At 41.0% G+C, this 18783-nt stretch overlaps 1 protein-coding gene across 5 annotated transcripts in view; it reads right to left on the minus strand.

The window, feature by feature from the left end:
• ARHGAP18 (Rho GTPase activating protein 18) overlaps window positions 1–18783 on the minus strand; it is a 91910-nt gene that overhangs the window by 34944 nt on the left and 38183 nt on the right. For 2 of the 5 annotated variants that reach the window (XM_083831904.1, XM_083831901.1), the window contains exons 2-3: window positions 7349–7405; window positions 2031–2230 (exon numbers count right to left, since the gene is read on the minus strand). In XM_083831904.1, the coding sequence (XP_083688030.1) occupies window positions 2031–2230; window positions 7349–7405 (257 nt within the window). Of the gene's footprint in view, window positions 1–2030; window positions 2231–3592; window positions 6930–7348; window positions 7406–18783 lie in introns of those variants that run through there. The other 3 variants (XM_083831903.1, XM_083831902.1, XM_083831900.1) reach the window with 2 other exon arrangements.

An 18783-nucleotide genomic window follows, 5' to 3' on the forward strand; every position in this document is an offset into this window, starting at 1 on the left:
TTATGATGACGTGATATAGCTACTGCAGTTCACAGGGAAAGGTCCACAGGAATACACAATACAGGACAATTATTTACACTATCATGACCTGGAAAAAAGCTGTTGTTTGTAAAGTGCTTCAAAAGGGTTAACATATCATATCAAGGCTTTTAAAATGGTTAATCCAATACAGATTGCTATGGGACAATTTTTATCATAACTGACAGCACTTCTATTAAATCATATACCATTTTACAAATGTTACCTAAATACAAATGTGTATGGGAAAGCCTGAAAGCCTCTGATCATTGCTGCTTCATTGATTTTTAGGTCAAACCTCAATCTTTTTAGCTCCTTTACTGACATGGTTCTGCCCAGTTTTCTCAATACATTAATCCTACAGCTCTCCACTAGCTCAATTTAATGAAGGACAAACCAGGTTACAGGAGTCACCTTAATGCTATTTTTTAATCAGTTCTTACGACATCGTCTCCAGACTGCTGACAGCCCATAAAATGATTGTTGCTTTAGTCTTACAGCTGGTAAGGCATCCTTCCTTGACAGATCACTGCACATGAAGGAGGAGAAAGGCACTAAATACTGTCACCTATGGCAAAACTTCCACTTCTGAAATCAGTATGTCTCTAATGATACTTTTTTTTAAAAAAATATTGACACTAAGTTCTGTCAGTAGCAGTCTAGTTTGTGCTGAATGCCAACAACCCTCTCAAACTTTCAAGCAACATTTCAACGTATAAGCTGTCTAAAAGTGCTCCTAAGCAGTCCTGTCAACTTCACTATTGACTGCAGTTTCCCTCAGTGCCCAGTCCAAGGGGTCATATGAGTATTAACAGTGTTCAGAAAACAGATACAAAATTTTAAGTATGAATTTTGCAATGGCTGTGCCACCAAATCCTGACTCTCTAACAAAACTCTTTCAGATTTTGTTATTAGGGCTAAGAAAAGAGGTCTACGCCTATTCTCCAGAGCAGACCTGAGCAAGGCATACCTTGTCTCTCCCCTGCCTTGTCTTTGCATGGCTGTGTCTCAAGTGAGCCCCCTGCCTGGCCAGCCCGTGGGCCAGATGCAGTGTCTCACACGTTCAGGAGCACTCATTCAAATGAGGTGCTGCACATAAAGCAAGGTGTGCAGCACAGCAACATCTGTTCAAGCTCATCAACTCAGCTGAGCTGAGTTTGGCTTCATGCTTGGGCTTCATGCCTGGGCTTCGTGCCAGCACTACCAGATTCAGCAGCTGGAGCTGGAGGTAACTAGGGGAAGAAGGCTATATATAAGTAAAAAGGAAACAGTGGGTTTTGGAGTGCAGAGCCTGAAGCCACATCAGCATCACTGAGCTGGAGTAAGAAAAGAGACTCATATACTGTAGAACAAGCTCTGCTGGGGCCATACCAAAATGCCAAGCTCACCATTTTAATTTATTGAGTCTGTGGGCCTCCTGTAAGAATCAGAGGGGCAGATACTGCAGAGTTAAAAAAGAATCTTTTTGAGAGAAAAGTGGGATTAAGGATGTTACTTCTCTTCTGTCTGATATGACAAGAAAAATATGGAAATTGCCCAACTTGTTCTGAGATCATGCCCTCAGGAATGATGCTTCGGAGACACAAAAACAATACAACTCAACATCCAAGACAGTTAAAAGTTTAGAAGTTACTCACTAAACTTAAACAGTTAATCATTGGCTTGTGTTCTCAAGCCTGAGGTTTCAATCCACAAGAGCTACAATAACAAACAACTTACACAAAGTAAACTGCAAAATAAGCTTTATGATTACAGGCACCTTTCTCATTTTCTGCAAATACTGTTTAAAGTAAAACCAGCCTTTTACTTATTTCTGATACAGTTCTCTTTCAGTGCACTGCCTATTTCTTGTGTTATATATCAGAGGCAACTAAATTTTCAACAGTGCATGTTTAACAGAGCCCCTTTTTTCATCTAAATGTGTTTGGTAGGTGTCATCTCTTGAAATAACACTTCAAGAAAATCCCTATATCAGCACACTGGTAATCATTCACAACAATATTTTTCATTACCATCTGGCTCTTTCACTACAAGTGCTTCTCGTTCCTCATGATTATTTCTTCTGGTTTCATGGATGTTTTCAACTTCCTTCCAATAGTCATCCAAAGACAGTTCATCCAAGGAGTCCTGGGAACCTGAGCGGTCAAATGACGCTCCATCCGGGGTCTTCTTGGAATTGTCATGGTTCATTGTATACTGGCCAGAACGACGGCTATTAACACAAAACCAAAAGCAATTCTTAGTATTTTAAAATACAGGATATATTAATACCTCTGAAGGCAGTTAGCGACGAACTATGTCAAAGTATCAAAGCAAGCTACTGTCAACAAGCAAACCAAGATATTTAAAATTACTTTCAATATCTAGAATATATTTTTAATTTAACATTTCTGCTATACATATCCCCCAGTCTCGAATGGCACAGGAGTCTGTTTAAAGAAGAAATAACAATTCCAAGTTCTGGTAATCCTACTTACATCAAATCTCTAATTCAACTTGCAACAGTCAGTTCCACTGACTTCATGGTATGTATCTTCCCAGAACAACTGGTCATGAAGAATTTTTGAAAAGCACTTTTCTTCATGAATAAGTTCTTATAGCTTGACAATACCCCTAGGTTTTGCTTTGCTTTCCTACTTCTATTGTTTGTCTTTTTTTTTTCATGTTTAGTCTGCTATCTATGACCTTAATTATAAGTGTGAAAGGACAAAGTAGAACTACTAAAGTTATGGTTTGTGAACTGGTGAGTCTAAATGTCTGATCAAGGTCACTCTTTGTTTCTTTCTGTCTTGCTTCCCCTTTGACTGACAGCCTACCATTTTTATAGTTTGATGTTACCAGTTTCCAGTACACCCTGCAAAATGTACCTTCAAAAAGCAAACTTTCATCTTAAGTATAGCTGCCATTAGAAAAAAGAAACCAACAAGCTGAAACCTCTAGGTCTAATCTTGACCCCATTAAGCCATGGCCAAAATTACCAGGGGTCCAGCAAAGAACTCATCTTAAAAAGTGCAAAGGTTGTTATGATGTAACCAAAGCTGCAGGTCATCCCTACAGTCAAATATACCAAAATAGAAGCCACAAACTGATTCATAGTATCATAAAGAACATGTGGATTACAGGACTAGCAACCTCACCTAACTTCAAAATTAGTCCTACTCTGAGTGGAGGCAGACTGGACCAGATGACCTCCAGCAGTCCTTTCTAAACTAAGGTACTCCACTACTACGCCAGTATATCCAAATTCTTCCTTGTATTAAAAAATACTAAGTCCTTAACACTTCAGGAACAGCTTCAGATGTATTTCATGCCTGAATTTGTCTCCATATTTAAAAAAAAGCAGGGTTATGTTTGGGGTTAAGTAATAAATATCTGTTATCCCAAGAGAAAAACACAGCAAAGATCAAGCTTTGTACATTTATTGCAATGTAAACCCAGTAAAGTAAAAAGTCCTACCTTCCCATTTGGGTGACTTTGCAAGTTTATCTAGAATTAAAACAAAAGCACCTAGTCCCTACGTTTTATCTTGGGACAACTGACCCTTTTTAGTTACCCCTAAGTTAAAAAAACATACCTTTCTCTCTGAAGATAAGCCCCTTGTATGTCCAGCTCACAGATCCTTTCACACCATACGTGCTTGATTCTCTGATAAGAAATACTAACTATATGGACTTTGCCTTTAAAGGTAAAGAGCCTTATGGAACCACTATCAGTCTCCACCCGCCCTGCCTCTCTGCTCCAGATACAAGTTAATAAATGACAATGAATTACGAAGATAATACGCACCCCAACATCATTCTGGATCCTGTCCTTACACGAATGCCCAAGAAAAAATATATAAAGGAGCATTAGGCTTGTGCCCCAATGGCAATAACAACACCTTGCAGTGTGTGCTGCCCAGTAAGTACAATTTCTCCGTGCAGCTAACTTGGTCCTTAACCCTTTCCTTACAGACATGTCCTGTTTCTGATCTGGGCTGCTTGTGAATCCAACAGCAATTATGTAAAATGATGGGCATGGAGCTACATCAGAAGCATCCTCAGAAGCCGGAGCAGGGGCAGTGCAGCTGCTTGGAAAGCTGGCTGGGCTTGGCATGGTTCAGGCCTCCTGCCTCAGACAGCCAAAGGTGCTGGATCCTTCCCAGGAGCAGACTCTGTACACTTGAACTGCCGAGAAAGGGAGGTCAGATTGCAGCTTATCGTCTCTCTCCGGTCAACCATTCAAAGCTGCTTGGCAGGTTTTTGGTGGCCTTTCACCTTTGGAACAACCTGCTCTGGCTGACCCACCTCTGCTGAAATTTAACCACCGCTGAACACCATCCAAAAGGGAAAGTCAACAGACAGGATATGGTAAAAGCATACACTTTTGGGGGACTCTGCCAATTTGAGGTGAGATCATCTGCAGCAGGCTGCTGCTCCAGGCCACACATCCACGGAAATGCTCATCCTGTCCTTCCAGAAAAGAAAGCTCCTTAGCTTCCCCAGATTAAATCACACCTCAGAGAAGAGAAGACTGTGCCCTGAAATGCACAGCTGGCATCTGTCACAAAGACTCAAGGCCATCTTCAGGGTCCTGTGAGCGTTTGCTGCATATCAAAAACACTCCCTTAATCCTCAGAGACTGCACCCTCCAATGACAGCTCCCAGGTTTGCTCTAGCCGAACAAACGTAGGCTCCTTTTCTTCTAAGGCTCTCCACAGCCCGACCTCTCCATCTCCCGTTGATGAATCAGCACAGCACCTCCCAGCTTTGCACAGGCCATAATGCTGCCCGGCACTGTGAAAGCCATCACCAAGAAGCACGTGAGCAACCAGGAAAACCTCCTGAGAAATGCTTGCACAGAAACGTCACTGCTCTGCTATGAATCTCTCCTCCACCTTCCATTTTGCTTTCAGGCCTACTAAAGCTATTGGGCCAGAGGCGGCAGCACTCGGGCTGTTCAGGAGCTGAGGCCACAGATCGTCACGCTGCTCACACCCTCCTCACTCCTCCTTTTTATTGCCTGATCTGACGCTATCAACCTGCTAGCTCCAATTTCTGTTTAGGTGGCAAACGCTTTCAAAGCCATCTTCTTGTTCTGCATGTCTCCACACCCACAATTAACATTTCTATGGGCCAGGACATAAATAGGCTCACGTTGCGAAAGAAAATTGCTAAAACTTCAGCTGATAAAGTAGGTCAGATCTTCATACAATTCCGCTTGGTTCCAGTTTCTTTGCATGTCCTTCAAGAGAAGGATGCCAGTGAAGCAGTGTTTGGTGCGTAATCTGCATGGCAGTGGTGCCAGGCATCCTCATCTCTGCCTGTCCTATAACCTCTGGGCAAAATAAGGCACAACCAAGAGAAAGAGCCATTGAGAATAACGAGCACAACCTTGATATCATATGGTTGGCATAAAGGAAAAAGACACACACAAAAGAAAAGGCATGATAAAGGTTGTCAATTAAGATTTTCATTTTTACATGTCTATTGACAAGACCAAAACATGGGACTTCCAATGATACCTTCCAATAAATTCAATCCTTTTTTCAAAAATATGCTTAGCAAGCACTAGTTGTGTATCCAAAAATAAAAAACACATAGCTGGGAACAAGTTACAATCAAGAAAAAAAGAGAAGGGGAAAAGCAATCAGTCTTAGTAATAAGATTCTGAAGAACCTAGAAGAGAGACGCGTTTAAAAAAAAATATTTCATCCCACATTCACAGCAAGATTCATAAAATATCAAGCTTGAAAAATTATCAGCAGGAAATAAATACAGTCCATTAAAAAAAAAAATCAACTATTACTGTGGTTGCAGGAAATATGTCACTTCTCCAGTATGTCCTGAGGCTTTCAGTTGTTCAGCTTTTCTGTTTAAAATTTGAAGAACACTGCTGCTTTTCACAAGTACTTTCAAGGAAATCTCTTTTCTTCCCCCCAGAAAATGTAAACCTCTGCTAATAAACACAGTCACTTAAAATAATTTTCAAACATATTTAGCATTCCAGATTACTAACTGGTGAGCTCACTCTCCAACAGGTTTTCCCCAGAAAACACTTCTTTCCATTAAGGTCTTAGCTAACAACACAATCAAACTCCATTAAAAGCTTATTAACATTTATTTCTAATTACTACTAAATAGTTCACCCTCCAGATAGCTTTACGGGGCGTAGTATAATACTTTCATTTCTAAATTATACAATAAACTCTGACCTCTGAAACTCAGACACATGCCCTTTGCAGTCGATAAGATTTTTACCTACTTATCTCAGTACAAAACTGAGCCCCCAGGTAGAAAACCCATTCTTCAATATAATTAAACATTCCTTTATTGCAGTCTCTTACCAGAGTTATCTTCTTATCCCACCCACCAGAGATGCATTTATTTATTAGGAACATCAAGGATGCGAGACGAAGCGCTCCAGCTCTTCCAAAGGGGAGCCATTAAAAACAATTCTTGTAATGAACACCACTCGTTATACACTTTGTAAAATTATGAGGACACAACTTGTATGGAAAGGAACCAGATTTGGATTATTTCACTAAGCACTGAGAAGCCTCATGTTGTGGCAAGTACTTAACGGAGAAGAACTGTATGTAAATATTTTCTTAGGCCTTTCCTTTTGTGACCAACTGCTTCCTTTCTCAGCATGCAAGAAAATGTGACCCTTCACATCATTCACTGTTTTACACAGTTTAAAAAAATGTTCTTCAGGTTCTGTCAGCCTGGGTTTTATTTCATCAATAGCCGCTTTATACTGCAGTTGTCCTTCTTCCCCATGAAAATCTTTCCTATGAAATCTTAACCTCCCTGTCTGTTCCATTGCCTGTTTAGCAGTTCATACCTGATACCTATCACAGGTAAACCACAACAGCTGGAGAGGAATCAGTTAGTAAGGTGCACTTTCACTGGTCTTACTGATAAATTTGGTCCATGGAAAGCTAATCTCACCTTTACTTCCATTCTTCTCCCTTAAGGAATATGGATTATGTTGTATTTTAAAACAGTGAGTGGTGAGGAAAAGATAGCTTTGTCATTTCTGTAGTGCTAGCCACTAATTTTGGAACCAAATATGATCTTTCTTTCTGCATCACTACGCAAGTATAGTAATTGTATGGTATCCCTACATACTATATATATATGGATGCATATGCATGTATTAGATGTGTAAATACACTAAAAGGTAGACAGGCTAAATGCAAGGATGTTTGTAGTCAGAAAAACTAGGGAATACACTGTTGAACCAAACAGAATAGCTTAACAGTTTTGAAAGAGAAGTAGAGTTCCTCTGACAGTATTACTACAGGACAGCTCACTGACTACAGTAAAGGACAAAATCCAGCTTCTACCTGCTGTGTGAATATAAAGCAAAAAGATTCCAGTCCCTATAATCAGTAATCTTCTTCCTGAAAAAAAAAAAAAAAAAGCAAGAACAGATGAAATGCAAGTGAAAGGGAGGAGTGGGAAACACCTTTTCTAAACATAAATCAGGACTTTCTATACAGAGATCTTTTTTTCTACCCTTTTCACAAATTTTTGAATTAAATTATTCAGGCCTCGTTCATTCCTGAATAAAAATTGTCACAACTATAGAAGTGTCACAGCTGGAACAGGGGAGACCACCTGATTAATTACTGGGTTTGACCTCAGTTAGGATTCAGCTTTTGGGGGTTAAACAAACATGGTACTTTTACACAGCGGCCTAACAAAGCCTATGGGAGTCTTAATATTGTCTTCAAACAGGCTCTAAATGGAAGGTCCATTTAATGTTTTACCAGACTAAAAGTTTCACAAACGTTTGCTAGTATTAGTTAACTTTCGTCACTGAGAACAATGAAAAAAAAAAAAAGCATTGCACTAGCAACCAATATAATTACTGGTCAGCCTGGATTATTACATCCACTAAAACTGTACACTGAAAATACAATCTTCATATTCTTGACCTGAAAAGCTTCTTTAAGTAATCCTGGCCATAAACCATTGCTACTAGGGTTCTTGTACACGCACCATGTTGAGCACCGCAGCCACTTTAAACATACTCTGTCACCCCAATAAAATAGCACTTTGCTGACTACAGCTATATGTCAGCAGCAACTTCTGAAACGCCCAAGCAAACGGAGTCATCGCTTCCAAAGCCAGCGTCCACTTGGCCATTTCCATAAAAGCTCTTAATAGTAGTATTGTAGCCATGCTTCAGCTGATACTGGGGGTCACTGGCACAGAGCATCATACAAACGCACGGTTAAGAGTTAACAACCTGATAAACAAGATACACAAAGGCTGTGAGAAAGGAAAAGAGGGGTGGGTACTTGGCCTGAAGAGCTGAAGCATGCTATTCAAATTCATGGTGCAAATAAGTGACACAAACAAGAATAATACTCGGATCTCTGAAGTCTTTCCCCATGGACCAGGGAGCTTTAAAGATTGAGATCTGACCCATAGCGAGCTGAAGGGCAGATAAAAGGAAGCACTTTTGTTGTGTGTTTGTGATAGACTCCAGCACCACGTCTATAAATAGAGCAGCTCTCTCAAAACAGAGTTATCTTGTTGATATAGGAGTTACAAAGTTAAGAGTGATTCTCATAAGTAATTTTTAGTTTGTACAAAGGCTAACTAGATTTAAACAACCAATAAAAAAAAAAAGGCAACTTTTGGGTACTGTGACCCATTTTGGTAACTAATTACTGAGCAAATAACATGCATAGGATGCTGTGCTCTTAAATATAAATACAGGACTGTCCATGTCCTTTGCAAACTGAATGAACAATGAAAAAGATAAGGAGAGGGAAACAACGTGGTCTCCTGTCCAACTTTTCATCCTGAGAGCTGCACTACAGAAGCAAGGGACTAAGAAAAGCTCCTCCATCCCTCTCCTTTCAAGAAGCCAAGTAGCACCACAGGGAGCAAAGACTTCCCATCTGAATTAACCAGGAGAGCCCTAATCTAGTGTTTGCAGCAGTTGCCTGGCTGGAGCATCCCGTTCCCTGGGATGTCTGCCTGGGAAGTGACCTACAGACCTTCCCACAGCCGCAGCACCTAGCAGAGGCATTCTCATCTTTCACGGTTTCTAGACAAAGCTAGACAAAGAACCCAAATGACAGTAAAGGCCTTGATTCCAAGAACATTTTAAATCAAGAATATTTATTACTAAATCACTCATTCTAATTGATTTCTACCTGATCTTCAAGAAATTTAAAGCAACCCCTCAGCAATACCTAACGAGACCCAAGTCTGGACATCGATATCCAATCCAAAGATATTTCTCACCCCTTTTAAAGTGCTTCATAACTTTTAGAAGGCATTACAGCAACTTCAGCCTGAGCTTGAATTTCTGCTTTTTATTCTAGCTCTCAGATCTTGCCATTTGGTGCAACAACTGCATCCTTTTCTTTCTACCTTTCCTAACACTTGTTCTTTCTACAACTGGCTGCAAACTCTCCTGCAACTCGGTATTTTCAAAAAAGTCATAAAGGACACACAAAGTAACAAACCAACATAACTTCCAGTATTTTCAGTGAATTGACACTCAGCACTCCTTTTCCCACAACTTAAGACTTTTCTTATAGCTACTTGATGACCTTACGGGAAATTCTGAATGTCAATTGTTACCAAACTTGCACAAATCCCCCTGAAGCTCCAAAGAAAAGCTAGAGAAGTAGGAAGTGAGACAAAGTTCTGTTCTCCTTCCAGGGAGTACAAAGTCATTTCAAAGAGGGTGTAAAACTTTCTAAGTGAGCACAAAAGGGCTGAGCAAGGAGAATCAGGTCTCTTAGGATTTCTTGTAACACCTTCAGCTGCTGCTAATACCTGAAAAGAAAAAAAAAAAAAAAAGCACACTACTAAAGCTGTCATTTTAAACACCTCCATGAATAATAAATGCCAAAGTTAGGGCTGCCAGACTACAGACCTAAAAAGTATATACTTATACACATACACTATACTCCTTCTTTACATATCCTCATTACTACACTATATATACTATACTGCTTCCAGATATATCCTCATTATTATTTAAGAAAGATTTTACCTTATTGAGCATGACCTTTCCCTCTCCTTTCACAACCCCAACCTGTCACTGCAGAAAACAGGAAGGAAACTGTAGCAATACTTAGAATACTGCACTTATTATTGTGGCAACTATTAGAATATTACATTTATTTTAGAATATTACATTTATTATTCTAATCCACTACACCAGAGATAGGAGATTGCAGATACTATGCCAAAAACTAATCTGTCCAAACTATATGCAACGTTTCTTAGCTAAGAAGATTAAAATATTTCATGACATTTCCTTTAATAGGACATCTTGTTCCTACAGAACCACTTAGACTCCATCTATATTCTACTTATGATTAGGTAAATTATAATTATGGTAAACTGATATACATACACACATTATCTAAAATGGTGTATAGATCACTGGCCCCTGTGTATGTATACACGAAATAATTTATTATCAAAAAAGGTGTTACAACTGTAACATATATACTTTTAGAATATTTGCCAAAAAAAAGTTATTTGATTTGCCATTCCAGATTCTTCAGTGATAAATGTGATCTTGTTCCACCACCCAAAAAAGGAGAATTACAATTCTGGATTGAAAACTGCAGCCACGAAGCCAGTCCCCCACAAAATGACAAAACTAGTTGCATTTCCCTGTTTTTTGGTGACTGTTGTATTCCAGTGTCTGTGCTGCTAAACAGTCTCTCAATCTTTTAGCTTTCATTCTGCGACCATAAAATACAGACACCCGCTTATTTCTTTTAGTGAAAGGTAAGTCTCATGGTACTCAGTTTTAGAGCTTTAAATAAATCATTTATTAACAGACTTGCAATATTATCACTATTAGCTAAACTAAGGAAGTAGTATCAGAAGAAATTTTTGGTTTTAGTTCTGCTTTGACAAAATGAGGTCGCCTGTGTTGTCTCAGGTTCTGCCACCCTACTCCTTTTAATTCTTATTCTACTTAAATGAAGACTCCCAAAGGTTTTGAAATTTTTTTTTTTTTTTTTATTTTTTGCCCATACACAGAAATGTCTAGTTCAGAAGCATGTATTTTAGAGAGGAATATAGCAGTCAGTTCCTGGGAGTGTCAAATCCACCAGTGGGGAAAACAAGGGGATGAGGAAAGCTGGATGACCTGTACAAGTAAAGTCACACCACTGCCCCACTTCAGAAGCACCTCAGCAGCTTGTGCACACTTTCAGAGGGGCTGGAAGTCATTATATTGCCAAAGGAAAAGAGAAGTCAGTTTCCAAACTGACTCAGTATATTTCCATTCCATACAGTTCTGTTTAAAACTCCAGTTGCAAACAAGACATAGTGTACATAGCTGGGAAAACAAGGGAAAGAACAGTCCCACTTGAATCTCCTCTGTCATATTTTTGCCTCTGTCCCTTGGTGAGTTATCTGTCTTTCTCATTCCTTTTAAATGACTTCCACATCACCTGTCTCCATATGGGCATTTTTGTCTTCCTCTGCAGTTTTAATTCTTTTATTCTCTATAATTAATATCAATCATGAAAATACATCAAAATATGTTCTCTACAACTCTCATGCTGCTTATTGGACAAAATATTCAAATACATCGTATACATTTTTAAAGTACACTTTTTGTGTAATCTTCTAAGGGAACCACTGGAACTAATCATCCAAAGAAGAGAATAAAACCTGTGTGAGATTACTTCAGGCTCTACAAATATCAAAGAGCATAAAATAAGAAGTGAAATGGATACAGTATTTGTAATTCCATTATTGAGAGGCACAGAGGGGGAAGATTTAAATAATTTATTTTTCTTTTCACAGCGGAAAAAAAATAAGCATGTCAACAAAGCCTGATTTAAGCTATCCTGGCAAATTCCAGGGCCATCTGCTAAAGAACAGCTACAGCCATGAAATGATATTGGAGGCACTTTTGTGCCTTTAAAAGCAATTAGCTCTCTAAAAGCATTAGCTCTTACCATGTTAAAAGATCTATTAATTAGACCTATAACCCTGTTAGTTACTAATATAAGGCCTACAGCACAATTCAGTCGTTTTGTTTATGCTTGAAGGAAGTTGGCACACATTCCCAGTCAATTTATTACAACATAATCCTTACATTCAGTATAAACTGTAAACCAATTTGCATGAGTGTTCCCAAACAGTAGGAGAGAAAATCCACGCAGGAGTCTCCAGACATTTCATAAGGAAACTGTTCTCATTATCCAAACAAGCCACCAGCAAGGACCCACTAAGACAAAGCAGGTAAGCGTACAAAAGCTGGAGGAGACTGCCTGCAGAAATAACCACTGATGAGGTGAGATACGGGCCTGCCCAGAAACAAGCCCAGTGCCAGCGAGGCCAAGAAGCACCCGTGAAGGCAAGAGGACAGGGGAGAGCGAGGCCTCAAGGGCACCACCAGGGACACGCAGTGTGGGCTAGGTCAGGTTCAAGGATCAGGAAGAAGGTGTTTGCAAGCCAGCCTCCTACGCCAAAGGACATCAGCTTCAAAAGTGGTCACTGTGGTTTCACCTGCTCTTGGAGGAGCGAACACACAAAAAAGCTGTGTAGGTACGTCGCTGCACATGAGCCAAACGTGCTTTGTGGAAGGAACATCTCTACTGGGTGCCACACAGAAAGTGCCACAGCAAAGGCAGAGGGCAACGCAGATTGCCCTGATCCAGCCGTGTCCTTCACATGGCCCCTTCCCAAAGACCCACCGCACAGCAGAAACACCCACTGTCACCTCAGCAGAAGAAAAGAGATTGGGAAAAGCACACACACATAATTTTTACATTTTGTGTTAGAGGGTAACCGCTAAAAAGTCAGGACTCCCCAGAATCTTTGCAACTTCTCCTTTCCTACCAAATGCCTTTTCCTAAGCAGATTCCCAGGGAATACCTGCTCCAGGGATGTAGCAGCTAAATTGTGGGCAGCCCCCTCTGTCACATGCACTAATGAGCACTTCCAAAGGCTTGGTGTCCTATGACCCAGCAGGAACCCCACTAAAGAAAAAAAAATACATTAATATATTTCCCCCCTCCCCTCATATTGCTGATAGCCTCTAAATGTCGGTAGACAAATAGGGAAGCAGAAAGCTTCTCAGAAGCACCAATTCTGTCCTTCCCTCCCCCCTTTGCTACCATCTCTGTTTTCCAAATATTGGCAGAAAAAGCATTAAAATGCGTATTTTTCCAACCAAGCTCTCAGCAAAGCTTTAATGGTCTTGTATGAAAAAAAAAATATCCATCCCTTCACTTACAAATTAAGTATACAGATGTACAGCTACCAATTTGAATATGCAAATGTTTTCATGTGCAGGTTTGGAAACTAGCAGGAGCCATGTCACAAAAGCCTGGTCTGTAATTTCAGAGCTCTGGCTGCTCAGTTGTTTCACTCCCACAGCTCAGAAAAAACTTTCCACGCGCAGTGGAAATGTCCTCTAATCCAGAATGGAGGTGACACCGACGAAGGAACAACAGGTTTTCTGATGTCGAGTTCGCGAGGAGCAATGGGGAGTAATTACCCAGCGTAATTAATGTTTTCTCATAGTTTGGGTCTCCCTCACTAGGATGTCACCAGCCGCTTAATGACTGCCACAGCCTTCACAACCGTGCTTTCTGTTAACGAGGTCTGGGCATCAGGATTTGAATACAATGACCGAACTTCCAACAGCAAGGTCTGAAAAGAGGCTTTGTTTTGTTCCATGAGAGGGGACAGGCAAAGAGAACACAATAGAAAATAAATGATAGGGGCAAAAACAGAGAAGAAACAAATGCTGGAAATTAAGAAAAAGTAAACAGAAAACATGCAGAGTAAATAGCCAATTATTTAATAGGACCAACTACTCAAAATGAAAAACAAACACTACAAAACAATCCCATATGTATTCTGTTATTAGTTGATCCAGAATTTTACACATATAACCCTTGTTTTTCCTGTTTCCTCTAAAAGCATTACATTTTGTCTTACTCTTAAATCTGATTTTTTTTTTTTTTTTGGAACAAGCAGACTCTTCCATGTGGGCACATGGGCAGCAAGTTCATCAAAACTTAACACACTCGTGGAAGACGTCATCAGAAGGCAAGAGAGAATGTTCAAAACTGGTCAGAAGGAGAAGGCTGATAGTCACAGCATGCAAAGGCTGTTGGCTCAGCAGCTGAAAAAAAATATGCTACTTTATAATATAAGGAAAAAATGTTTTAAGAATTATAGAGACTAAAGAACAAAAGAGCTCTTATCAACTTTAGTTTAAACTCCATTCATCAAAACAAGGATGCAGCCAAGGACTGCAAGAATTCTGGGATTTAAGTATTAACTACTGCTATTAAGTTAAAAAAAAAAAAACTATTTTTTTAGCTTTATAAATAAAAGACAATTCTTAATAGGAGTTATTTAGGAAAATTGTTTGTTTTCCTTCCTAACCAACACCCCCTTCTTTACCAGCATCTTACAAACATGAAAGATAACACTCTCAAAGTCACCATGTATGTGGTACATATATGTGGTTTTTCAGCTGATAACATTCTCCATTATTACCATTCTATTTTGGATGATGGCAATTAGTTATATAAAGCAATGCTGTAACAAAGTATCAATCAGTCCTTTCAAAATGATTGCATCACTAATATTAGCCATAACTCTTACCCCAGATGCCCAAACAAAACACTTGAGTGCAGGAACAACTGCCAGAAAAAAATGCAAGTGAAAAATGATGTTGTACTCTTTTAACTGTCCCCAAGTAGCTAGAGGTTAAATCCCTGACTGCAACTTTAGACATACTCCTTTGTGTAAACAGGGTAAAAATAACACTTATTTGTAACACTAGGAAGCTATGATTATCAACCCCAGTAATAATCAGGGAAAATGAAATACAGTGCTTCACATAAAATACGCTAGAACTCAAATTAGGTGCAATCTATATGCCAGTGTTTCTATAAACTCCTATTTTCTTTTGCTGTATGTACATACAGTGTGTACAAAAGAACAAGAAAATGTTATGTACTCGAGTACTGCATTCCATAATTTTTCATTAGAGGACCAAGCTCCCAACGCTAGATATCTGTACTTCACATTACCAGACACATCTACAAATAAATACCAGATGTTTTTATACCAAATTACATGTGCATAGAAAAAAAAATGCTGTGTGCAATATTAAGTCACGTGAAAATTCCATTCTAATTAATTTGAAAGCATCGTATTTTGACAGTGGCCCAAGCTTGCAATTCAGAGGAAAGTGAAAGGAGGAAAGACAGCCAGCCTGAGTGGACTTGATCTGGGTGCACAGAGCAGTGACATTTCTAGACAGGGAATCCCTGATCTGAGGCAACGCTGAGCAGAAGCTGCAGGGCACCCTGCAAGTCAGGTTCTGGCTCCAAACCTGCACTGCCCGACAGCTCTGTCCTGTCCCCATCCCTCACACCACCTTGCCATGTCGGGCAGGATGCCGGTGGCATTCTGGCTCTGAAGTGCTCCCTGATGTTCCCTAAGCACTAGGGGTGCACCCTGCATCACAGTGGAACCAGCACATCCCAACAGCGCTGGGGAGGCAGCGAAGGAAGCAAAAACATCTCAGAGCCTGATCTGGGTGACAAGTACATCCTTCGAGTTCAGACAAGGTGACACAGTTCAGCACCTTCCTACCAGGCATACTAAATTAAAAACATTCTTAATGGTTGTTTTTGTTTGTTTGTTTGTTTTCATGGAAAATGCATTCTTGCAATCTTGTTTTTTTTTGGATACAGGAAATACTTGGATACAAGAAATATATAAGTACCCAACTGTGTCTCAAAAGATAAAGAACACTTCCCTCAGCAAAATAAAGCACATGGGCAAAGTCTTATTATATACTTACGAAGACTGTACAAGTACCAATAGGTTAACACAGAAATGGAAGCATATACTTGTTAGCATCAAAGGGGTTTAAAACCTACAGTGTAAGTCAACAGAGCAACGGCAAGGGAACTATAAATCTCATTCAGAAGTAAATCAGTTAGAATGATTTGTACAATGCCCTCTAAAAATAAATGACCTTTTTTTTTTTTTTTAACAAGTATATACAATATTGTCTTAAATGAGGTAATACACTGAAGCTGTCTCTTCCACAGAGTGCCCCAAGTAATGCTCTTCAGCTGCAATTCCTTCTCTGTTCACACTGCCTTCACACCAGAGCAACCTTGCAGTGTCCCAGGGCAGATATGCCCAAGGGCAACACCTCCAGGCCACTCCACCCTTCACAATAACTTGCAAGACTCCAACACCACCTTCTAAGCACCCTTCTCGGAGTGCCACAAATCCACGTCCTGAAAAATCATGTGCCAGACCCTGAGATGTGCCAGATCCCTCCCTACTCACAGGCAGAGCTCTTCAAAGACAGCACAAGTAGGAAGGTAGCCAGCCCGTCACGCACCCAGGGTTATTCAGGGGAGATAGAAGGGTATCATTGTTTACTAGGAGAGACAACATGGGAGAGGTCCAGCCACCAGGTCTGTCAGAGGACTGTATGACAATATTTAGCAGAGTCATCTAGACGCAAAACTCAAGCACGCCACCTGCTCAGTGCAAGTCACCACCCTCCCCAGCCACAGCAGAGAATATTTCTTTATTCAGAAATAGCGACAGGTCCACATCCAGAGTAAGAGCATCAGCATGACATCAGCACAGCACCTCCATCGGCAGCTAGGCTTTCTTCTGCTGGAGGTCACCAAAAGACATCCAAGGCAATGCTGTGACCCTTTGAGCAGCTAAGCCACCTCTCACACAAAATCCAATGCCACTGCTTTTTCCTTTGTATTACTCATTCAGGTTGACACCGCAGAAAACTTGCATTTCCTAGCTGCACAAAGGACTTAGTCTGGCCCTCATCATTAGTTTTTCTGGACAGTCACATCTGTCTAGCAGTTACCCACATGCGAGTCTGCCACAGTTGGATATGCCAGCCACCGTGGCTTTCTTCCAAGCTATGAAGCCAGAGAAACTTGGGCAGGAAGACCTTGGTATATCCTGCAGAAGGAACATGCAAGACGTTTTGGTCGTATCTCCTTAACTTTAGTAATTTCCTCGGTATTATGGGGAGCCCACTCAGACAGAGGATGACCAGGCAGAGTCTCACTTACCCTACAACACCAACTTGGTGACAACCATGCAGAGCAAGTGCTTCTGAAAAAGGAAAACATGGGGCATGAGGGATCCTTGGTACAGGAAAGAAGACAAAGTAACACCCTCTTCTGTTGTAAGGGTCACAGGCCTCCTCCTTAGGACTCTAGATGGATGTAGATGCCCTTTCGGTAGCTTGGGACAACTGGTTTTCCTATGGCCCCTCAGTGCAGCAGTACTCTCCCACCCTTCTCAGATGGCAACCAGCTGGATGCAGACTGGGCAGCACACGGAGCTCAGACAGCAGTAAGATGGCGGACTTCATGGGGTAAAGTTGCCAAGCTACTGACCGACAGACCACCCTGGTGGACAACTGTTGATGAGGGATACAATAAACTTTGGGAGGAAGGCCTGAGACACATGTTCTGTACCTCCCAGAGCTAATGAGGCCAGCCACCAGGCAGCTTTCACACCAATAAATGAACGTCTTACTCATGATCCAGAGGACGAAAAGACCCTCTGGGAGTTGCTAGCAGTGGGCCTGCATCACCAAATTTGGCAGAGGCAGTGCCAATTTCTGCCTCCAGCAATTCAGCCATGTCCTGAACATGCCTGAGAGAAACTCCCCTGGACTGGTTCAGCACCAAGCAATGTGACCTAACTTCTGGGACAGACACTGGCCACACCGGTGCACGTATGTATCTGCCTGACCCCTCCTTCAGAGGAGGCACCAGCCCCTTCTCCCACACAAGCTGCAGCTGGCAACCACATGCTGGTAGGTAAAATCCACCACGCAGCTGTTGAAGGACAGCAGCAAGCAGGGCCTCACAGCACCTCACTCGGTACGCAGTGAAGGCTGAAAGGTGCTTGCTAGAGGCACTTGGGGACCTGCTGTGCAGATGCAGACAAAGCATTTTCACCACTTGCACGGCCGTTGGGGGTTCACTGAGGCCAAAGACCACACTCAATAGCATGCCTCTGGTGAAATGGTATCTTCATATTGAATTCTAAATACCAGCTGAAGAATCCCTGCTTTATGCTTTCACAGTCACAGAAGAATAGCCAATTGTACCCCAGAAGCTCAGGGGTCCCACCAAGAAATGTAAAAGCTGAGGAGATCCTTTTCTAGTGCTGAAAAGGCTATACAAGGGCTGGATGGATTCCATATCATCTTAAATGGTATGGAACTTCATTTAAAAGTGACTTAATTTTAAAAATGCTATTGACCGAATTCTGACTGCAGTTTTTTAAACCTTCTTTACAGCTCAGCTGTCCCTTCTCTGAAAAGATCTTTTGATTCACTGGTGGATTTCTCCCCATTTATTCATGCTGCTGCAGCCCACCCCTTACATCGTTCATTATCTCTCATGAAAGTCCCATGCACACACACTGTGAGAAGCCACCACAGATACAGGGAGGATGTGAAAAGCCACCGCCAACACAGGGAGGAAAACAGAATGATCACTTTGCATCCAAGTAACACTCAGGTATTTCTAAGGCAATGCCTGCAGCAGGAAGATGGTTCAGCTTGCTACAGAATGGGAAGCTTGGAGAAGACCTCTGTTGCTAACAGAAACACAGTGCTTCACATAAAGCACACTAAATCTCAATTAAGGCACAATCCATTCACCCGTGTTGCTATAAGCTCCTATTTTGTTTTGCCATATGTATATGCAGTGTGTACGGAAGAACAAGAGCAATG

Source organism: Anser anser (assembly GCF_964211835.1).
Source record: "Anser anser genome assembly, chromosome: 3".
In the NCBI taxonomy this organism is placed as follows: domain Eukaryota; kingdom Metazoa; phylum Chordata; class Aves; order Anseriformes; family Anatidae; genus Anser; species Anser anser.